The sequence below is a fragment of the Scylla paramamosain genome, chromosome 14 (genome assembly GCF_035594125.1).
Source record: "Scylla paramamosain isolate STU-SP2022 chromosome 14, ASM3559412v1, whole genome shotgun sequence".
Classification (NCBI taxonomy): Eukaryota; Metazoa; Arthropoda; class Malacostraca; order Decapoda; family Portunidae; genus Scylla; species Scylla paramamosain.
In genome coordinates, this window is record NC_087164.1 from 1,445,853 (window position 1) to 1,470,538 (window position 24,686).

Genomic DNA, 24,686 nt, shown 5'->3' on the forward strand with positions numbered 1-24,686 from the left:
TCTGTTATTCTCAGTATTAGTGATAATATATTAATTCACAGGTTTGACTGCTTCTGAATACAAAGAGCGCGCACTGCACAGCTCGTTTCAGTTACCTCCAGTACAATACATTAATAAGCGTCGGACAGCGCTTACAGTCAAACATTTCGGGAATTTGGATGGTGTGGAGATGACGGAGGACAGGCAGTGGACGAGAGGCAGCTGTGGTACTGCGGCAGCAGGATGTATCACGAGCTACAACAACGACCCCTGTTGTACGTATGTAATTGACGGCCCAGGTGAAGGTGGGCCTGCCCCACTAAGTCGACCACGATAAAGTCTACAGAAGGAAAATATCGACTCATGTGAGTACATGCGCAAATTATGTTCATCTGTGTGTCGACCCAGGCGTCTTGAGCCAAGTGTAGATTCCACCATGACGTAGTATGATAAAAATTGCAGTGGGAAATTGCTAATCCTCATGTAAATCATGAAAGAATTGAGTGTTCATACACACTACGTTGTCCTTGGACGTCTCGGGTGGGGTGTCCCTAACAGCACAACATCAACCACTACAAACTCTATGGTTGGGGAGTCTTTGTCACTTCATTCCTAGTTGCCATCACGATGTCTACTGGAGTGTAGTCACCAGCTGTGTCACCTCACAAGGTTCTGTGAGGCTGGTGGTGAGAGACTAATATGAAACATGTGTAACACTAAGGAAAGGGTAGAAATTAAGGAAACTGCATTCATTATAGTAGTTGGTTGCAGTAGTGAAGTGTGGTTGGAGAGCCTAGCTGTAGAGAGGTAGTGAGGGTTGTACTTGCGTGGTAAAGTTGATGACATGGCATGTGGGGTGAATGGGACACAATGGGACCTCTGTTAGAGGAATGGGTCACCCAGGTCGCATATCTGGCTGAACGGCCTTAGAAAGGGAGTGGATTGTGCCATGCGAACGAATCCTGATTCGGTAAATACTGTTTCTGCTGATGAGTCTTTCCTGGTGACTTGACGGAAATTAAGCGGCTTGATTAAGGATGTTGTCATGGAAGCCATGAAGGCCCAAGCGCCCGTTCTTTACCATCTTTCCGCAAAAGGGTTGGCAAACGTGGTGATGCCAAGCTCTCAAGCGAGGAAGAATTGATCCCAGAATCAGAGAAAGGAAAGGAAGTGGAGCCAAGGGGCTCACCCATGTCATTGGAGTGTGAAGTCCCATCTCAGCTGCAAGAAACCGAGAAGGAGATGAATAAGGACACAAGTAGAGAGAGGGTTAACAGAAGGGCGAGAAAAGGAGGTCTGTTCAAACAAATCAAAGGTCTGGCGCACTACCATTGTGCGAACGAAATGCGTGACCGGGCGCACCACTGGGGTGCAAGCGAAATTCGCAAAAGTACGAGCAAAGGGGCAGGAGGAGGCAGTAGACACCTGCCAAAATGATAATTACTCCCAGTGAGGTCTAAAGCACTGTTCAGGGGGTGCTGTGAACTTATCATTAAACCCAGCTGTGACCTCACTGACTTCCCTTTGTGTCTCACAACACAAGGGGGCAGTCACAGCCTGCCCTCTAAAGACAGCTCTCTTCCTCCACACAAAACTACAAGCACCTAATAACACACACCCTTCACTCAAAAATTTTAAAATCATCATGGCGACTCCTACACCAGACTCGGAGTCCCCATCTGGGGAGGGGACCATAAATGTCCCCAGGTCGGACTGCCTTTCTGTCAATGACCCTAAGTGTCTTGACACCCCCCTCAACTTTTTCTTCAATAACTTCTGCAACTTTCGCAGTCTAAGATCTAATTTTCAATCTGTAGAACACCACCTCTCCTCTTCTAAACCTCATCTTCTTTTCTTCACTGAAACTCAGGTGTCTAAGGCAACTGACAGTAGCCCCTTTTCTTTTCTCTCCTACTTTCTCTATCCTCATTTTCTATCCAAAGCTGGATGCTGCGTTTATGTGCGCAATGACTTAACCTGCTCTCATGCCCACACTTTTGAATCTTCCGAGTTTTCCACCATCTGGCTACGACTAGAGTCACTCTCATACTAAATTTATCTGTGCTGTATACCTCTCACCTAACTCCTCTGACTATAAGAAATCCTTTGACTACTTAACTTCCAAAGTGGAGCACATTCTGACCCTCTTCCCTTTTGCAGAGATCTCCATTCTTGGAGACTTCAATGTTCACCACCAGCTTTGGCTTTCTTCTCCCTTCACTGACTATACTTTTTTTTTTTTTTTATGTAGGAAGGACACTGGCCAAGGGCAACAAAAATCTAATAAAAAAAATGCCCACTGAAATGCCAGTCCCATAAAAGGGTCAAAGCAGTGGTCAAAAATTGGTGGATAAGTGTCTTGAAACCTCCCTCTTGAAGGAATTCAAGTCATAGGAAGGTGGAAATACAGAAGCAGGCAGGGAGTTCCAGAGTTTACCAGAGAAAGGGATGAATGGTTGAGAATACTGGTTAACTCTTGCATTAGAGAGGTGGACAGAATAGGGGTGAGAGAAAGAAGAAAGTCTTGTGCAGCAAGGCCGCGGAAGGAGGGGAGGCATGCAGTTAGCAAGATCAGAAGAGCAGTTAGCATGAAAATAGCGGTAGAAGACAGCTAGATATGCAACACTGCGGCGGTGAGAGAGAGGCTGAAGACAGTCAGTTAGAGAAGAGTTGATGAGACGAAAAGCTTTTGATTCCACCCTGTCTAGAAGAGCAGTATGAGTGGAACCCCCCCCCAGACATGTGAAGCATACTCCATACATGGACGGATAAGGCCCTTGTACAGAGTTAGCAGCTGGGGGGGTGAGAAAAACTGGCAGAGACGTCTCAGAACACCTAACTTCATAGATGCTGCTTTAGCTAAAGATGAGATGTGAAGTTTCCAGTTCAGATTATAAGTAAAGGACAGACCAAGGATGTTCAGTGTAGAAGAGGGGGACAGTTGAGTGTCACTGAAGAAGAAGGGATAGTTGTCTGGAAGGTTGTGTCGAGTTGATAGATGGAGGAATTGAGTTTTTGAGGCATTGAACAATAACAAGTTTGCTCTGCCCCAATCAGAAATTTTAGAAAGATCAGAAGTTAGGCGTTCTGTGGCTTCCCTGCGTGATATGTTTACCTCCTGAAGGGTTGGACGTCTATGAAAAGACGTGGAAAAGTGCAGGGTGGTATCATCAGTGTAGGAGTGGACAGGACAAGAAGTTTGGTTTAGAAGATCATTAATAGAGTGGGTGACAGGACAGAACCCTGAGGAACACCACTGTTAATAGATTTAGGAGAAGAGCAGTGACCGTCTACCACAGCAGCAATAGAAGTAGTCAGAGGGTGGAGGAGAGGGAGGAACAAGCCCAGAATCGTCCAAGGTAGAGTTTTTAGCTAGTTCAGCAGTTCCTGGTGAACTAGCCTACAACTTTGCTATCCTCCATGACCTAGAGCAATTGGCGCAACATCCTACTCGTATTCCTGACCATCTTGGAGATATGCCCAACATTCTTGACCTTTCCTGACCTCTAATCCTTCTGCTTATGCTGTCACCCTTTCTTCTCTGTTGGGCTCCTCCGAATCTCATATCTTTATCTTGTCCTATCACTCCAATACCTCCTCAGGATTCCCCTAAGCGAAGGTGCCTCTGGCATTTTGCCTCTGCTAGTTGGGGGGACCTGAGGAGGTATTTTGCTGATTTTCCTTGGAATGACTACTGCTTCCGTGTCAGAGACCCGTCTTTGTGTGCTGAGCGCATAACAGAGGTGATAGTGTCTGGCGTGGAGGCGTACATTCCTCACTCTTTTTCTCGTCCTAAACCTTCTAAACCTTGGTTTAACACAGCTTGTTCTCGTGCTATATATGATAGAGAGGTGGCCCAGAAAAGGTACTTAAGCCTTCCATCACCAGAATCTCATGCACTTTATGTTTCTGCCCGGAACCATGCCGAGTATGTTCTCCAACTAGCCAAAAACTCTTTCATTAACAGAAAATGTCGAAACCTTTCAAGATCTAACTCCCCTCGTGATTTCTGGCATCTAGCCAAAAATATCTCCAATAACTTTGCTTCTTCTTTCCCTCCTCTATTTCAACCAGATGGCACCACTGCTATCACATCTATTTCTAAAGCTGAACTCTTTGCTCAAACCTTTGCTAAAAACTCTACCTTGGACGATTCTGGGCTTGTTCCTCCCTGTCCTCCACCCTCTGACTACTTCATGCCACCTATTAAAATTCTTCGCAATGATGTTTTCCATGCCCTCGCTGGCCTTAACCCTCGGAAGGCTTATGGACCTGATGGGGTCCCTCCTATTGTTCTCCGAAACTGTGCCTCCGTGTTTGCACTTTGCCTAGTCAAGCTCTTTCAGCTCTGTCTGTCAACATCTACCTTTCCTTCTTGCTGGAAGTTTGCCTACATTCAACCTGTTCCTAAAAAGGGTGACCGTTCTAATCCTTCAAACTACCGTCCTATTGCTTTAATTTCCTGCCTATCTAAAGTTTTTGAATCTATCCTCAACAGGAAGATTCTTAAACATCTATCACTTCACAACCTTTTATCTGATTCCTTCAAGGCCGCTCTACTGGTGATCTTCTGGCTTTCCTTACTGAGTCTTGGTCATCCTCTTTTAGAGATTTTGGTGAAACTTTTGCTGTTGCCTTGGACATATCAAAAGCTTTTGATAGAGTCTGGCACAAAGCGTTGATTTCCAAACTACCCTCTTACGGTTTCTATCCTTCTCTCTGTAACTTCACCTCAAGTTTCCTTTCTGACCGTTCTATTGCTGCTGTGGTAGACGGTCACTGTTCTTCTCCTAAATCTATTAACAGTGGTGTTCCTCAGGGTTCTGTCCTGTCACCCACTCTCTTCTTATTATTCATTAATGATCTTCTAAACCAAACTTCTTGTCCTATCCACTCCTACGCTGATGATACCACCCTGCACTTTTCCACATCTTTTCATAGACGTCCAACCCTTCAGGAGGTAAACATATCACGCAGGGAAGCCACAGAATGCTTGACTTCTGATCTTTCTAAAATTTCTGATTGGGGCAGAGCAAACTTGGTATTGTTCAATGCCTCAAAAACTCAATTCCTCCATCTATCAACTCGACACAACCTTCCAGACAACTATCCCCTCTTCTTCAATGACATTCAACTGTCCCCCTCTTCTACACTGAACATCCTCGGTCTGTCCTTTACTTATAATCTGAACTGGAAACTTCACATCTCATCTCTAGCTAAAACAGCTTCTATGAAGTTAGGTGTTCTGAGACGTCTCTGCCAGTTTTTCTCACCCCCCCAGCTGCTAACTCTGTACAAGGGCCTTATCTGTCCATGTATGGAGTATGCTTCACATGTCTGGGGGGGTTCCGCTCATACTGCTCTTCTAGACAGGGTGGAATCAAAAGCTTTTCGTCTCATCAACTCCTCTCCTCTAACTGAATGTCTTCACCCTCTCTCTCACTGCCGCAATGTTGCATATCTAGCTGTCTTCTACCGCTATTTTCATGCTAACTGCTCTTCTGATCTTGCTAACTGCATGCCTCCCCTCCTTCCACGGCCTCGCTGCACAAGACTTTCTTCTTTCTCTCACCCCTATTCTGTCCACCTCTCTAATGTAAGAGTTAACCAGTATTCTCAATCATTCATCCCTTTCTCTGGTAAACTCTGGAACTTCCTGCCTGCTTCTGTATTTCCACCTTCCTCCTATGACTTGATTTCCTTCAAGAGGGAGGTTTCAAGACACTTATTCATCAATTTTTGACCACTGCTTTGACCCTTTCATGGGACTGGCATTTCAGTGGGCATATTTTTTTTATTGGATTTTTGTTGCCCTTGGCCAGTGTCCTTCCTACATAAAAAAAAAAAAAAAAAAAAAAAAAAAACACCATGGTGAGAGTGAAAAGCACAGCAGTACAGGCGGAGGGCACTGTTGGGCGCATCGCTGGGGTGCGAGTGAAAGGCATAGCAGTACAGGTGGAGGGAGCTGTTGGGTGCACCGCTGGGGTGTGAGTGAAAGGCGCAGCGGTACAGGCAGAGGGCACTGTTGGGCGCGCCGCTGGGGTGCGAGTGAAAGGCACAGTAGAGTGCACCATTGTGGTGCGAGCCAAGGGCATGGCTATGGGATGTGCAACTGAGGCACTTGAAGCAGAGAAAAGGGGGGAACAGACCTCCGAGGCTCGTATGAAAGGAAGAGGAAGTGGGAGGGCCATGGAGGCCTTGGCCACTTCACGTGTGAACAACCTCGGAACCCATGTAGAGAGAGGTGAAGATGGTAGTGGATGGAATGGAGTAAAGGATAGCAACAGATGGAAAGTGCCTGGGCTTGGCCACATTGCTGCAAGGCCATCTCACAATGAAGTGTGTGTGTGCGGATGTGTGTTCCGCTGCCCGACAGATGGGACATGAGTTAGCCCGAGAGCCTCACATACTGAGTGCGAGTGTGTGTGCGCGCATTGAGGCACATTGGAGAGAACGGAAATATTAGTTTCTTAGTGCAGGTGTTGGTGTGCCGTGTGAAAGGCACATAACAAAGAAGTAAGTCTGTATTCATTATGAAGTTGTGTATTGGCAAGACTGAAGATTACGAGTTAGTTTGCTGGTCATCCTGATTTACTGAAAATTACCTTATTAAGGTAAAAGGAAAAGTCATTATGTCTTGTCTTAATGGTTACAGTTTCTCAGTCATAACAGTTATAGAAACTAGAGCTGAAAATTTCTTGTCACCCGACGGGCTGCTTAAGACCATCCCTGCAGACCACATTTGGCCCATGGGCCATGAGTCTGACACTCCTGAGTTAGGGGAATCAAAGACTCCACTCTGGGAACAAGTGTATTGGCGCTTCAGCCTTGGGGGAATTTTCCAGTGGTAAGGAGGGCAAGGGGCATGTGTCCGTGCCTTTGGGCACGTGTCCCGATCTGCTCTTGTCACTGAGTCCTATGTGCGAGTCCTGGCAGCCGTCTCACTTTGTGGCTGTCGGGGCGGGAGCAGGAGGTTTCTCCCAGACTCACCGCTGGTTGACTCGTTTGCTGGCAGCCGGTGGCGGGTGTGGCCCCACTCTCGGTCCCAATATCGGAGCTGGAGGGCACAGGATGTCTGCCTGCTCCCTCAGCCGGCCTCCCAATCGGCCGCACTGCGTCCCGCTCACCCACAGCACCAGGCACCCTGTTCTCGCCCTTGTGGAGATGTATGATCTGTCCTTGACAGTCGGCCTTTCACGTTTTGATTGTCATTACCACTCTCTTGGTGGGATAGCATAGGATGGTGAGACCAGTTCCACGCTGACTCGATATATTGAGTTGATCCGATCAGCATTGGACTCGGGATCATGTGGGTGAGATCACTTTCAATGCTCAATGCAGGACGTCTGTTCACGACGCCTCCTCATCAGCACAGACTGTTCACGACATTACGTCCGCTCACCGTCACAGTAAATCCCTGTTACACTGTTTCGAGATTAAGTGTAATATCCATACATAAGAACACCTAGGAAAATGCATGTAGATAGCCAGATGTGATTGCTTCTGCAAGTATAGAAAGCCTTCCTTGATTCAGAGTTAAATGTTCCTTTTGCCTGTTATAGGTAGAGATACACGGCTGGGTTTAATGTTTTGCTTTCACGGTTTGTGCCAGAGGTCACAGTGTGGAGTGCCCCATGTCCTCGTGCCGGGCAATAGTGTCTGTGCCCTCGCTCTGGGCGAGACACCGTATAGTGAGTGTCCTCGTGCTGGACAAATACACTATGTAGTGCCCATGTCCTCACACTGGCAAGACACTGCGTAGTGTGTGTCCTCGTGCTGGTGAAACACTGTAGAGTGACTGTGTCCTTGTGCTGGCGAAACACTGTAGAGTGACTGTGTCCTCATGCTGGCGAAACATTGTAGAGTGACTGTGTCCTCGTGCTGGCGGAACACTGTAGAGCGAATGTGTTCTCATTCTAGCGGAATACTATAGAGCGACTGTGTCCTCGTGCTGGCGAGACACTGCGTAGAGTGCCTGTGCCATCGCGCTGGCGGAACACAGTAGTGTGTTCTCGCGCTGGCAAGGCACTGTAGAATGACTGTATTCTCACGCTGGCGGGGCACTGTGTAGTGTCTGTGTCCTCGTGCTGGTGAGACACTGCGTAGAGTGCCTGTGTCCGCGCTGGCGGAGCACTGTACAGTGACTGTGTTCTCGCACTGGCGAGGCACTGTGTAGTGCCTGTGTCCTCGTACTGACAAAACACCATTGTGTTGAGTTTGTGTGCTTGCTGAGACTAGCACCAGCAGGATGAAGGGGATCTATGTGCTTGCAGAGACTAGACACCAGCAGGATGAAGGGGGTCTATGTGCTTGCAGAGACTAGACACCAGCGGATGCAGGGGGTCTATGTGCTTGCAGAGACTAGACACCAGCAGGATGCAGGGGGTCTATGTGCTTGCAGAGACTAGACACCAGCAGGATGCAGGGGGTCTATGTGCTTGCAGAGACTAGACACCAGCAGGATGCAGGGGGTCTATGTGCTTGCAGAGACTAGACACCAGCAGGATGAAGGGGGGTCTATGTGCTTGTATGCTTGCTGAGGCTATCACCAGGGACTGAGTTTGTTTGCTTGCAGAGGTAATCACCAGGGACTGAGTTTGTTTGCTTGCAGAGGCAACTAGGACTGAGTTTGTATGCTTACAGAGGCAATCACCAGAGACTAAGTTTATTTGCTTGCAGAGACAACCACCAGGAACTGAAGTTGTATGCTTACAGAGGCTACCACCAGAGACTGAGTTTGTTTACTTGCTGAGGCTACCACCAGGGACTGAGGTTGTTTGCTTGCTGTGGCTATCACCAGGGACTGAGTTTGTATGCTTACAGAGTTTTATACCAGAGAACGAATTTGTATGCTTGCATGCTTGCGGAGATCAGACACCATTCAGGGAGTGTGCTTGTGTGCTGGCAAACACCAGACACCATCAGGAAGGGAGTTTGTGCACATGCAGGGATCAGACATCATCAAGGAATAATCTGGTGTGCTTACAGAGACCAGACACCATCAGGAAGTGAGTGTGTGTGCTTGCAGGGATCACGCACCATCAGGGTGTGAGCTTGTGTGCTTGCAGGAAGTGGACACAATCAGGAAATGAGCTTGTGTGCTTGCAGGGAGCAGACACAATCAGGAAGTGAGCTTGTGTGCTTGCAGGGAGCGGACACAATCAGGAAGTGAGCTTGTGTGCTTGAAGGGATCAGACACCATCAGGGAGTGCATCTATATGCTTGCATAGGCTAGACTTCACCAGAGGGTGAGCTTGTCTGCTTACAGGGATCAGACACCATCAGGGAGTGAGCTTGTGCACATGCTTGCAGGGATCAAGACACCACCAAGGGTGGTTAGACACCACCAGAGGATGAGCTTGTGTGCTTGCAGAGGGTAGACACTACCACGGAGTGATATGTGTGCTTATGGCTGTGTACTTACAGAGGACTGAGGCGAGACGCTATCATTGGTTGCCTGCAACAACACTCAAGTGAGGGAAGTGAGTGTCTTGGACTCAGATACCTTGCATGAACACGAGAGGAAGCAAGGTCACTCCAGATGGACTCTTGGAGCTGAACTGAACGTAGTAGACCAGGGGGAGGACAAGGATTCTTCAATGCTTGCACGTGACCACCAAGTCATGGGAGCCTCACCAGGGGGAAGACGAGGATTCTTCAATGCTTGCAAGTGACCACCGAGTCACGGCAGCCTCACCAGGAGGAGGACAAGGATTCTTCAATGCTTGCACGTGACCACCGAGTCACGGGAGCCTCACCAGAGGGAGTGCATCGTAAGGAGAAAGACCACTAGAGATCCTGACATCTTTGAACGTTAACCTTAACCTTTTGAAACTCTGTGCTTACAGTTATGTCGCTATACATCGGCCTGAGGACTGACACGGTGATAATGAACAGAGAACCTTCATGAACTGAGAACTGGTGTGTTGCTGAGGGTATGCAACTCGTTCTTGACCTGAGATGACAATGAAACTTGTCATAAATGTAACATATTGGCGGAGCTGGAAACATGTCCAAGCTTTACTAACCGATGCCCAGTGACCGTCGTGTGGTTGCAGATATTGCCAGTCGGTTCTGTACATAATGGTATCTCGCCACTGGTGTGAGTGAATACGTTATGGAGTTTTCCCCACAGCTTGAACCATAACTTAAATGTCGGGGTTTTTTACACTCATTAACGTGATTGATCTCCCACCACGTGCCATTGTCTAGTTCAGGTAATGATCACACTGAATTGTCAGTCAGGTGATCAGGGAACTCTGGCTGCCCCTGGATCAGTGGCGACTTGGAAGAGTTACACACACCTTACTTGGGACTGATGGTTTGGTGGGGACAGCTCGCATCCGTACTGGCATGGGCACCCTCCCTGGTACCATTGTCAAACTCTGTATTCTTGAGGGTGACCTGGAGGACAGACCTCGACTACAACAGGCTTTGGTCACTTAGTGCTTCTGTGTTTGTGTTGATTGAGTGCCTACTCAATCAACGTGGGGGAGTGTAGCCGCCGTATATGTATAACTTAAACGACGGCTAGAGATACGCATATACGTACATCGTAAAGTGACATTTTATGTCTTATTTTGTTAGCATTATATTATTTGTAGCAGCTGGTTGTTATACATGAGCAGTGCATGGCACGCCTGCGCGCTGGCACAACAGAGTGAGATGGGAATGTAGTGCCAAGGGAATGCGTTGAACTTGCCCTCTCAGCTATTTCTCTCGGCGAAGGGTCGTGAGTGCTGATAACATACCTACAGCATAATGAATATCATATGCCATAGGGGCCCAACAGCGTCTCCACAGCCACTTCACGACAATCACACCTACATGTCGGACGTGTCTTGGGAGGCACGGAGAGTAAATCCCAGTAAATCCCTGAGTTCTCATCACGGTAAATCCCCAAGTGTAATCCCTTGCGTACAACCAGGAGGACGCCTGTTCCCCGCACTGTGTATGTATTCATCATAGTATTAGATAACTGATACTTATGTAACCATGAGGATTTAATGATGTGTGTCAACATAATTAATGTAACTACTTATAGTAATTAGATACTTACATAATTGTGAGTTACATAATTGTGAGGATTTAGCAATGTGTGTTAGTATAAGTATAATGTGTTAGTATAATGTGTTAGTATAAGTACACTTAATAATGACACATCAAATCACGCAGACGAGAGGACGACTTGCTGTGTTTGTGCTGGTGGTGTTCATCTGTAGAACCGACTGAAGTGTAGGTAACTCTGTATTGAGTCACATATGTTACAGAATTGACGAAATGAAGTGTCACGACATTGATGTACTGCAATACTTGTTTTACCTATTGATATACTTTTTTCTGTTATTCTCAGTATTAGTGATAATATGTTAATTCACAGGTTTGAACGCTTCTGAATACAAAGAGCGCGTACTGCACAGCTCGTTTCAGTTACCTCCAGTACAATACATTAATAAGCGTTGGACAGTGCTTACACGAGGGGACTTAGATCTTGAAAGATTTTGACACTTTCTGTTAATGAAGGAGTTTTTTGGCTAATTGGAGAACAGACTTGGCATGGTTCTGGGTAGAAAAATAGAGTGCATGAAATTCTGGTGATGGGAGTCTTAAGTACCTTTTTTGGGCCACCTCTCTATCATGTATAGGACAAGAACAAGCTGTGTTGAACCAAGGTTTGGAAGGTTTAGTTTGAGAAAAGATACGCCTCCATGCCAAACACTATCACCTCTGTTATGTGCTCAGCACACAAAGACGGGTCTCTGACATGGAAGCAGTAATCATTCCAAGGAAAATCAGCAAAATACCTCCTCAGGTCCCCCCAACTAGCAGAGGCAAAACGTCAGAGGCATCTTCACTTAGGGGGATCCTGAGGGAGGAACTGGAGCGATAGGACAAGATACAGATATGAGATTGTGGTCGGATGAGCCCAACGGAGAAGAGAGGGTGACAGCATAAGCAGAAGGATTAGAGGTCAGGAAAAGGTCAAGAATGTTGGGCGTATCTCCAAGACAGTCAGGAATACGAGTAGGGTGTTGCACCAATTGCTCTAGGTCATGGAGGATAGCAAAGTTGAAGGATAGTTCACCAGGATGGTCAGTGAAGGGAGAGGAAAGCCAAAGCTGGTGGTGAACATTGAAGTCTCCAAGAATGGAGATCTCTGCAAAATGGAAGATAGTCAGAATGTGCTCCACTTTGGAAGTTAAGTAGTCAAAGAATTTCTTATAGTCAGAGGAGTTAGATGAGAGATATACAGCACAGATAAATTTAGTTTGAGAGTGACTCTGTAGTCGTAGTCAGATGGTGGAAAACTCGGAAGATTCAAGAGCGTGGGCACGAGAGCAGGTTAAATTGTTCCACACACAAAAGCAACATCCAGTTTTGGATCAAACTGGATCGAAAATGAGGATAAAGTAGGAGGGAACAGAAAGGGGACTAATGTGAGTTGCCTCAAACTCACATTAGTTGGAATCAAAAAGCTTTTCGTCTCATCAACTCCTCTCCTCTAACTGACTGTCTTCTGCCTCTCTCTCATCGCTGCAATGTTGCATCTCTAGCTGTCTTATGCCGCTATTTTCATCCTAACTGCTCTTCTGATCTTGCTAACTGCATGCCTCCCTTCCTCCCACAGCCTCGCTGCACAAGACTTTCTTCTTTCTCTCACCCTTATTCTGTCCACCTCTCTAATGCAAGAGTTAACCAGTATTTTCAATCATTCATACCTTTCTCTGGTAAACTCTGGAACACCCTGCCTGCTTCTGTATTTCCACCTTCCTATGACTTAAATTCCTTGAAAAGGAGGGGTTTCAAGATACTTATCCTTCAATTTTTGACAACCGCTTTGGACTCTTTTCAGGGACTGGTATCTCAGTGGGCTTTTTTTTTTATTGGATTTTTGTTACTAAAAACTCCACCTTGAATGATTCAGGGCTTGTTCCTGCCTCTCCTCTACCCTTCAACTACTTCAAGCCAACTATTAAGATTTTTCGCAGTGACATTTTCGATACCCTCACTGGTCTTAAACCTCGGAAGGCTTATGGATCTGATGGGGTCCCTCCTATTGTTTTCCAGAACTGTGCCTCTGTGCTTGCACCTTGCATAGTCAAATTCTTCTAACTCTGTCTATCAACATGTATCTTTCCTTCTTGCTGGAAGTTTGCCTATGTTTAGCCTGTTCTTAAAAAAAGGTTACTGCTCTAATCCTTCAAGCTACCATCCGATTGTTTTAATTTACTGCATCTCTAAAGTTTTTAAACACTCCTCAACAGCAAGATTCTTAAACATCTATCACTTCATAACCTTCTATCTGATCTCCAGTATGGGTTCTGTCAAGGCCACCCTAATGGTTATCTTCAGGCTTTCTTTACTGAGTCTTGGTCATCCTCTTTTAACCCTTTCCTTCCGGCGCTTAAATTATTTTCCCGTTTTGTATGATGGCTAAAAATGGTAAACCTAGAAATTGTCAGAAAATTGTTTGAATACTAATAATTATTTTCTCTTTGTTATTCTGAGTACAATGATATACTTTGTAGCTCGATGTGACCTCTCAAAGTTGAGTTTATGCCTTATAAAGGATTCCTCCTCCTCCCACTGTGTGATCCGTCATCCAGAAACAGCCCGGAGAGCGATGACGCCGCGCGCACACACACACTCTCTCTCTCTCTCTCTCTCTCTCTCTCTCTCTCTCTCTCTCTCTCTCTCATCTTGGAGAGGATATTGTACACTTCCAATGAGAGAGAGAGAGAGAGAGAGAGAGAGAGAGAGAGAGAGAGAGAGAGAGAGAGAGAGAGAGAGAGAGAGAGAGAGAGAGAGAGAGAGAGAGAGATTTCATCCCTTTTCATATCAAGTTTCAGGCAAATAACATTATATCTCTCTCTCTCTCTCTCTCTCTCTCTCTCTCTCTCTCTCTCTCTCTCTCTCTCTCTCTCTCTGACAAGTTACCTTCTACCATTTTATTTTGAAATCGAAGATAATGAAAAAAAATTACCATGAAAGAATGATAGGTATCATCTCTCTGTTCTGATAAAACAGGTGGATCCTGTAAATCATTTTCCGAGTCCTCACTAATGTCTTCGCTTTCTTCATCTTCTTCTAAATATTCACTGTCACTGTCTTCAAACTCAGAAGCACTGCTAAATACATATGTTGTGTCCTGCTCCATGGTGAGTTATGATCTGAGATCCTTGGCTCTTATCAGGATGTCTCTTCACACTTATCATGGTGCTTTCCACCCGGCGAGTGCTTTCCACCCGGCAGGTCGCTGGGGTTGCCAAGTGTCGCCCGGAGAAAGGGAAAATAGCTTAGTTACCGCTAAATTTCCAGAGCTAGTGACAACACTACATGTGGAAACATGCCAGACACTTCCACTCACACCATCTGACTCGAGAAACCGCGCTTGGACACGAAAATTCTTGATTACCGGTATGATCGCCGTCGCTACAGACGCATTTTTGCAATTGTACATATACGATTGCCGGAAGGAAAGGGTTAAGGATTTTTATAAAACTTTTGCTGTTGCCTTAGAAATATTGAAAGCATTTGATAGAGTCTGGCACAAAGCTTTGATTTCCAAACTTTCCTCCTAAGGTTTCTATCCTTATCTCTGTAACTTCATCTCAAGTTTCCTCTCTGACCATTCTATTGCTGCTCTGGTAGAAGGTTACTGTTCTTCTCCTAAGCTTATTAACAGTAATATCCCTTTGGGTTCTGTCCTGCCACTCACTCTTTTCTTATTTTTTATCAACAGTCTTCTAAACCAAACTTCTTGTCCTATCCACTCCTACACTGATGATATCACCCTGCATTTTTCCATTTCTTTTCATAGACATCCAACCCTTCAGGAAGTAAACAGTTCACACAGAGAAGCCACAGAATACCTGACTTCTGATCTCTTTAGAATTTCTGATAGAGGCAGAGCAAACTTAATATTGTTTAATGCCTCAAAATTCAATTCCTCCATATATCATCTCGACACAACCTTCCAGACAATTATCCCCTCTTCTTCAATGACACTCAACTGTCTCCCCTCTTCTACACTGAACATCCTCAGACTGTCCTTTAATTATAATTTAAACTGGAAACTTCACATGTCATCTCTAGTTAAAACAGCTTCTATGAAGTTAGATGTTCTGAGTCATCTCCGCCAATTTTTCTCACCATCCTGCTGCTAACTCTGTACACCGGCTTTATCGCTTTATCCATCCATGTATGGAATATGCCTCACATGTGTGGGATTTCACTCAAACCATACTTTTAGACAGGGTGGAATAAAAAAAGCATTTTGTTTTATCAGCTCCTCTCCTCTAACTGACTGTCTTCAACTTCTCTCATTGCCACAATGTTTCACCTCTTGCTATCTTCTACCACTATTTTCACACTAACTACTCTTCTCATCTTTCTAACTGCATGCCTCTCCTCCTCTTGCAACCTCGCTGCAGAAGACTTTCTACTTTCTCTTACCCTTATTTTGTCCTCCTCTAATGCAAGAGTTAACCAGTATTCTCAATCATTCATTCCTTTCTCTGGTAAACTCTGAAACTCCCTGCCTGCTTCTGTATTTCCTCCTTTTTATGACTTAAACTCCTTCAACAGGGAGGCTTCAAGACACTTATCCTTTGTTATTTAATGATCATTTCTGACTTTCACTTGGGGACTGGCACCTTAGTGGGCCTTATCTTTTCTACACTTTTGTTGCCCTTGGCCAGTGCCCTATTACATAAAAAAAAAAAAAAAAAATAATAAGATAAATAAATAAATAAAATGAATAAATAAATAAATAAATAAATAGGTATATAAAATAAAAAGTCCCAAACATTTTGGATAGTACCATGTATATCAAGATATTTGTATTCTGTGACCACTTGCCACCCCTTACACACATTTTTCACTATACCATCACTAGCCTTTACTTTTATCTTTTACAAAGTATAGAGTTACAGGGGCATTGCATCACACACACACACACACACACACACACACACACACACATATATATATATATATATATATATATATATATATATATATATATATATATATATATATATATATATATATATATATATATATATATATATATATATATATATATATATATATATATATATATATATATATATATATATATATATATATATATATATATTATTAGCTTTCTTAGTGAACAATAAAAATATTCTCCTCTTTCATTATAATTTTTCAACCACCATCCTGAGTTTTAAAAACCTGGACCATAAATGCTCTAATCTTACTTACTTACTAATATTACACTTAATCCTACACATCTGCATCAGTTTAATCTTCCATACTCAATATTCCTGTAACCCAGTCAACTACCTCAAATTTCCAATTACTTTTATCATTTATTCATTTTTCACTTCCTGTGATTCATGCATCCTGCCATCATTCACATACCCATATATAATTGCCTCTCCTTCACTCCTTACAGTAAAGAAATCATTATCAAAATATCAAATTGTTAGTTATTCATAAGTCAAATACTGAAAATGAAGAATAATACCTACTTTAACGGAAAAAATGTTGCCTCTATGTCCGGTTGATAATATTTTGAGACGCTTTTGCTTGTAGACATCCCACAATATGATATTATAGTCATCTGAACCTGATAGCAGCAAACTGAAAAGAAAAGAAAACATTATTTATTCATGAATCCACAATAAAAATCCATAAGCAGCAAATGGTGCAAAAGTTTTGGCATACACGACACATGACTACAAGTTACAGCAAGTTATGAATTAAAAAAAAAAAAAATACAAAAATTCAAGAGCACTTTACCAAACAATATCTAACTTTTACTACACTCCTTCCACATACACATCAATTTCTATTCATCATTTGTAACAGAATGAAGCTACACATAAAAACACACTCTTGCATGTGTGAATTCATGTTATGTAAGGAACATTTCATTGGTGGGAGGGAGTCATCATACATAAGACAATCCTTTAAGCCTCTATACATGCCAGCAAGACACCCACATACTCAAGGCTTGTACAGATGGTAATGTCAGCACATTTACTACTGATATGTCCATTTCTCCTCTATTTTTATTTGTGGTGGTCAGTCCACTTACCATGAGCTTTCCATGTGTGTATTACAAGAAGAGCTTTATGAAGGACATCCTCACTAAATCAAGGAAACTGTTCATGTGTACTCAGTAAAGCAATGTGGCTGGCCTAATTTTTTTTGCCACTGGTGTGTAGCACGTGTAATGAACAGCTTTTAGAGGGAGGTGAATGTGATGAAGTCCACCTGACATAGCTGGGAGGCAACTTTTTGTTTGGAATAAGGTGAATGTGGACTTTGTTGTCAGCATTTGTGCTACAGACAGTATTGTAGTGAATCTAGCCTAACTTGGTATTCAGAGCCTCTCAGAGCCTTTGCACAGGCTATTCTTGTCCCACAGTGCTGTCACATTCACAATCAACAGGCATATGATGATCTCCCTCTTACTTGTATTGTAATTTACTGCCTTAATTATTTCAAAATTATAAGTTGTTATGTACAACTGCATGTTTTTTTGAATGGTTCTTGATTTAATGATGGAACAACAATGCTGTATACTTTTGGTACATTTGGCAACTCACATAGACCATGCAGGGCTACTGCCACTCTGTCCTTGAATCATGAATCCCCCAGGAAGCACCCTGCCTTTCTAGGTCAGGTCAGGTTGCTCTGGAGTTGAGGTGACAACAGCACAGACAGGTACAACCAACACCTTGAGTATCAAGTTAGTATGGGTCCACTTTAGGTGTGGTAAACCATCAGGGACTAAACCCAGCTCCTTGTATGTGTCCAGTGACAGGAAAAGGGCTTCCACCAACCAGATGAAGAGTATCTCCTGTTGCCAGCTTCATCCAGCCAAAGCCAGACACCACTACCATACATTTCAAAGGAAGATCCACCACACATGCCAACTTGCCAACATAACAATGTGGGGTTCAATGTGGAGGGCAGACACCAGTGGGGCTCCCGCTACACAAACTTGTGCCCCGATAGTGTCTGCCACCATTGATGTCATCAAGCTATCTCCAGTTGTGCTGGTAGTGACAAACACCTCTAGGCAGGTTGATGAACAGTATGAGTCCCTGCAACCCTGATGGCACTAGATGCACCCCTAGGGGAAGCCATCTAAGCAGTTTGGCGTTATGCTTAACTGCAGACCCTCTGGTAATGGCCCACTTTCTGGCAGCTTAAACAATTCTGGCAGGACACAAAGTCTTGCTGCTGCAGTAGTGGCTTCCACAATTTCTGCATGGTATGGCAGTCTGGGATCTGTTGGTGCCTTTGGTTGCAGCAGAACTAATGGCATCATAGGTCATGGCATTATCCTCAGTGATGTAAACTGCCAGTGGAATTTCTAGCCAATCTTCCCTGTGTGTTTTGGCATGTGGCCACATGGGAGAAGCACATAGCTCTGAGGGTATCCACACTGGTTACTGCATCACACAACTGGCAGAGGAGGAGGAGGCAGTAGACACCTGCCAAAACGATAATTACTCCCAGTGAGGTCTAAAGCACTGTTCAGGGGGTGTTGTGAACTTATCATTAAACCCAGCTGTGACCTCACTGAACGTTTCCCTTTGTGTCTCACAACACAAGGGGGTAGTCACAGCCTGCCCTCTAAAGACAACTCTTTTCCTCCACTCCACTCCACTTCCTTCCACCCTTCACTCAAAAATTTTAAAATCATGGCGACTCCTACACCACCCTCGGAGTCCCCATCTGGGGAGGGGACCATAAATGTCCCCAGGTCGGACTGCCTTTCCGTCGACGACCCTAAGTGTCTTGACACCCCCCTCAACTTTTTCTTCATTAACTTCTGCAACATTCGCAGTCTAAGATCTAATTTTCAATCTGTAGAACACCACCTCTCCTCTTCTAAACCTCATCTTCTTTTCCTCACTGAAACTCAGGTGTCTGAGGCAACTGACAGTAGCCCCTTTTCTGTTCCCTCCTACTTTCTCTATCCTCATTTTCGATCCAAAGCTGGATGCTGCGTTTATGTGCGCAATGACTTAACCTGCTCTCGTGCCCACGCTCTTGAATCTTCCGAGTTTTCCACCATCTGGCTACGACTACAGAGTCATTCTCATACTAAATTTATCTGTGCTGTATACCTCTCTCCTAACTCCTCTGACTATAAGAAATTCTTTGACTACTTAACTTCCAAAGTGGAGCACATTCTGACCCTCTTCCCTTTTGCAGAGATCTCCATTCTTGGAGACTTCAATGCTCACCACCAGCTTTGGCTTTCCTCTCCCTTCACTGACCATCCTGGTGAACTAGCCTACAACTTTGCTATCCTCCATGACCTAGAGCAATTGGTGCAACACCCTACTCGTATTCCTGACCGTCTTGGAGATACGCCCAACATTCTTGACCTTTTCCTGACCTCTAATCCTTCTGCTTATGCTGTCACCCTTTCTTCTCCGTTTGGCTCCTCCGATCACAATCTCATATCTTTATCTTGTCCTATCACTCCAATCCTTCCTCAGGATCCCCCTAAGCGAAGGTGCCTCTGGCGTTTTGCCTCTGCTAGTTGGGGGGACCTGAGGAGGTATTTTGCTGATTTTCCTTGGAATGACTACTGCTTCCGTGTCAGAGACCCGTCTTTGTGTGCTGAGCGCATAACAGAGGTGATAGGGTCTGGCATGGAGGCGTACATTCCTCACTCTTTTTCTCGTCCTAAACCTTCTAAACCTTGGTTTAACACAGCTTGTTCTCGTGCTATACATGATAGAGAGGTGGCCCACAAAAGGTACTTAAGCCTTCCATCACCAGAATCTCATGCACTTTATATTTCTGCCCAGAACCATGCCAAGTCTGTTCTCCAACTAGCCAAAAACTCCTTCATTAACAGAAAATGTCAAAACCTTTCAAGATCTGACTCCCCTCGTGATTTCTGGCATCTAGCCAAAAATATCTCCAATAACTTTGCTTCTTCTTTCCCTCCTCTACTTCAACTAGATGGCACCACTGCTATCACATCTATTTCTAAAGCTGAACTCTTTGCTCAAACCTTTGCTAAAAACTCTACCTTGGATGATTCTGGGCTTGTTCCTCCCTCTCCTCCACCCTCTGACTACTTCATGCCACGTATTAAAATTCTTGGTAATGATGTTTTCCATGCCCTCGCTGGTCTAAACCCTCGGAAGGCTTATGGACCTGATGGGGTCCCTCCTATTGTTCTCCGAAACTGTGCCTCCGTGCTTGCACCTTGCCTAGTCAAACTCTTTCAGCTCTGTCTGTCAACATCTACCTTTCCTTCTTGCTGGAAGTTTGCCTACATTCAACCTGTTCCTAAAAAGGGTGACCGCTCTAATCCCTCAAACTACCGTCCTATTGCTTTAATTTTCTGCTTATCTAAAGTTTTTGAATCTATCCTCAACAGGAAGATTCTTAAACATCTATCACTTCACAACCTTCTATCTGATCACCAGTATGGGTTCCGTCAAGGCCGCTCTACTGGTGATCTTCTGGCTTTCCTTACTGAGTCTTGGTCATCCTCTTTTAGAGACTTTGGTGAAACTTTTGCTGTTGCCTTGGACATATCAAAAGCCTTTGATAGAGTCTGGCACAAAGCTTTGATTTCAAAACTACCCTCCTACGGTTTCTATCCTTCTCTCTGTAACTTCATCTCAAGTTTCCTTTCTGACCGTTCTATTGCTGCTGTGGTAGACGGTCACTGTTCTTCTCCTAAATCTATTAACAGTGGTGTTCCTCAGGGTTCTGTCCTGTCACCCACTCTCTTCTTATTATTCATTAATGATCTTCTAAACCAAACTTCTTGTCCTATCCACTCCTATGCTGATGATACCACCCTGCACTTTTCCACGTCTTTTCATAGACGTCCAACCCTTCAGGAGGTAAACATATCACGCAGGGAAGCCACAGAACGCCCGACTTCTGATCTTTCTAAAATTTCTGATTGGGGCAGAGCAAACTTGGTATTGTTCAATGCCTCAAAAACTCAATTCCTCCATCTATCAACTCGACACAATCTTCCAGACAACTATACCCTCTTTTCCAATGACACTCAACTGTCCCCCTCTTCTACACTGAACATCCTCGGTCTGTCCTTTACTTATAATCTGAACTGGAAACTTCACATCTCATCTCTAGCTAAAACAGCTTCTATGAAGTTAGGTGTTCTGAGACGTCTCCGCCAGTTTTTCTCACCCCCCCAGCTGCTAACTCTGTACAAGGGCCTTATCCGTCCATGTATGGAGTATGCTTCATATGTCTGGGGGGGTTCCACTCATACTGCTCTTCTAGATGGGGTGGAATCAAAAGCTTTTCGTCTCATCAACTCCTCTCCTCTAACTGACTGTCTTCAGCCCCTCTCTCACCGCCGCAATGTTGCATATCTAGCTGTCTTCTACTGCTATTTTCATGCCAACTGCTCTTCTGATCTTGCTAACTGCATGCCTCCCCTCCTTCCACGGCCTCGCTGAACAAGACTTTCTTCTTTCTCTCACCCCTATTCTGTCCACCTCTCTAACGCAAGAGTTAACCAGTATTCTCAATCATTCATCCCTTTCTCTGGTAAACTCTGGAACTCCCTGCCTTCTTCTGTATTTCCACCTTCCTATGACTTGAATTCCTTCAAGAGGGAGGTTTCAAGACACTTATCCACCAATTTTTGATCACTGCTTTGACCCTTTTATGGGATTGGCATTTCAGTGGGCATTTTTTTTTTTATTAGATTTTTGTTGCCCTTGGCCAGTATCCTTCCTACATAAAAAAAAAAAAAAAAAGATGTCTTTTCAACGACTCATCACAGTGGCTGACTATAAGCTTACTCAAAAGCTTGTATCCTGAGAGGCTACACTAACACTAGGGACATTCCTAGGCACAATCAGCGGCTTTCTGCGTACACCTGGGATCCACCACTCACTGTAATGAAGTCTAATGTGATAAACAGAATCCAGAGTTGGCAGTTTGCACAACAGTAACCAGTATGGCATGGACCTCTTTCATGACCTAAAGTTGGCTGACATCATCTATAATGCACATTTTTTCAGTGCAGCCTGAGGAGACTGTGTGGTTTTCACATGCTTGTCTAGAGCCCTGAGTGCAGCAAGGTCAGCCTAGGGTGACTAGATAGCATCTTGCTGAGTTGTTAAAGTCATTTGTGTTTTACTTAGAACAGGTGCAAGAGCCAAAGGCATTATCTGGACTGCACAGGCTGGTGACAGCATGCTTCTGGGGTTCATGCCATTTCCAAGTACAGTGTTTTCCCACCTAATTGCAGATTGGTATTCACACACACACACACACACACACACACACACACACACACACACACACACACACACACACACACAAAAAAAAAAAAAAAAAAAAAAAAAAAAAAAAACTTAATTTGGGGTGGCAAGCCACCTCAAGGGCCCACACTGGTTTATTAAACTTGACCTCAACCTTAAATCACAAAATGATAGGCAAGATAATATTAAAGGCAAGTTTCATGGAACTCATTATGGCAGACTCAGCGGAACTTACTGGAGCAATCAGGTGACCTTTCTCTTCTCGTGACCATAACTTGTCAACCTCAAGAGAAAATACTGACATGCTGGTGGTTGAGATTATGTGGAATATTCTGCCAAGTTTTCCATAAAATGTTGCTGACTTTGAATCTTGGTACAAGATTCCTGAGAAACTGTCTCGCATGACTGCATCTTTATTTTTCTTGAGGTTGGTAAGTTGTGGTCACAAGAGAAATGTGGTGGTCAGTAGTTTGCCTCCTATGTGTATTCCTCTGCTAAGTCTGCCACAATGCGTTCAATGCAGCTTGCCTTTGCCTTGTGCTTAATATATGTGAGATGTATATTTCATGGTTTAAATTACAAACAGGTATTTTGAGCCTTTGCTATCCTCCATGACCTAAAGCAATTAGTGCAACACCCTACTTGTATTCCTGACCATCTTGGAGATATGCCCAAATTCTTGACCTTTTCCTAATTTCTAATCCTTCTGCTTATGATGTCACCCTATCTTTTCTGTTGGGCTCCTCTGATCACAATCTCGTATCTGTATCTTGTCCTATCGCTCCAATCGTTCCTCAGGATCCCCCTCAGCAAAGGTGCCTCTGGCATTTTGCATCTGCTAATTGGGGTGACCTGAGAAGGTATTATTCTGATTTTCCTTGCAATGACTACAGCTTCTGTGCCAGAGACAGTGTCAGAGACACAGTGTGCTGAGCACATAACAGATGTGATAGTGTCTGGCATGGAGGTGTACATTCATCACTCTTTCTCTCAACCTAAACCTTCCAAACCTTGGTTTAACACAACCTGTTCCCATGCTATTCATGATAAATAGGTGGCCCATAAAGGGTACTTGACCCTTCCATCACCTGAATCTCATGCACTTTATGTTTCTAACTGGAATCATGCCAAGTCTGTTCTCCAATTGCCCAAAAATTCCTTCATTAATAGAAAGTGTCAAAATCTTTCAAGATCTAACTCCCTTCATGATTTCTGGCACCCGGCCAACAACATTTCCAATAACTTTGCTTCTTCATCTTTTCCTCCTTTATTTCAATCTGATGGCAACACTGCCATCTCATCTATCTCTAAAGCTGAACTCTTCACTCATACTTTTGCTAAAAACTCTACCTTGGATGATTCAGAGCTTGTTCCTCCCTCTCCTCCACCCTCTGAATACCTCATGCTACCTATTAAGATTTTTGGCTGTGATGTTTTCCATCCCCTTATTGACCAAAACCCTTGGAAGGCTTATAGGAACTGATGGGGTCCCTCCTATTGTTCTCCAAAACCGTGCCTCCATGCTTGCAACTTGCCTAATCAAACTCTTTCAACTCTGTCTATCAACATCTACCTTTTCTCCTTGCTGGAAGTTTGTCTACATTCAGCCTGTTCCTAAAAAGGGTGACCACTCTAATCCCTAAAACTAACATCCTATTGCATTAATTTCCTGCCTCTCTAAAGTTTTTTAATCTATCCTCAACAGGAAGATTCTTGAACATCTGTCACTTCATAACCTTCTATCTGATTGCCAGTATGGGTTCCATCAAGGCCACTCTACTGGTGATCTAACTTTCCTTACTGAGTCTTGGTCATCCTCTTTTAGGGATTTTAGTGAAACTTTCACTTGCCTTAAACATATCAAAAGCTTTTGATAGAGTCTGGCTGTACAGAGCTTTGATTTCCAAATTACCTTCTACAGTTTCTATCCTTCTCTCTGTAAATTCATCTCAAGATTCCTCTCTGACTGTTCTATTGCTGCTGTGGTAAGCAGTCACTTTTCTTCTCCTAAGTCATTTAACAGTGGTGTTACTCAGGGTTCTGTCCTGTCATCCACTCTCTTCCTATTATTCATCAATGATGCTCTAAACCAAACTTCTTCTCCTATCCACTCCTACAGTGATGATACCATCCTGCAATTTTCTGTCTTTTTGTATATGTCCAACACTTCAGGAATTAAACAGCTGACACAGGGAAGCCACAGAACGCCTGACTTGACATCTCTAAAATTTCTGATTGGAACAGAGCAAACTTAGTATTGTTCAATGCCTCAAAATCTCAATTCCTCTATCTATCAACTTGACACAATCTTTCAGACAACTATCCACTCTTCCTCACTGACACTCAACTGTTCCCTTCTACACTGAACATTCTTGGTCAGTCCTTTACTTATAATCTAAATTGGAAACTTCACATGTCATC

The 24,686-nt window shown here is 44.1% G+C and overlaps 1 protein-coding gene across 3 annotated transcripts in view; it reads right to left on the bottom strand.

The window, feature by feature from the left end:
* LOC135106738 (WD and tetratricopeptide repeats protein 1-like) overlaps positions 1-24,686 on the bottom strand; it is a 237,012-nt gene that overhangs the window by 153,627 nt on the left and 58,699 nt on the right. For all 3 annotated transcript variants that reach the window (XM_064016000.1, XM_064015999.1, XM_064016001.1), the window contains one exon: positions 16,500-16,611. In XM_064016000.1, coding sequence (XP_063872070.1) covers positions 16,500-16,611 — 112 coding nt within the window. The remainder of the gene's footprint in view (positions 1-16,499; positions 16,612-24,686) is intronic.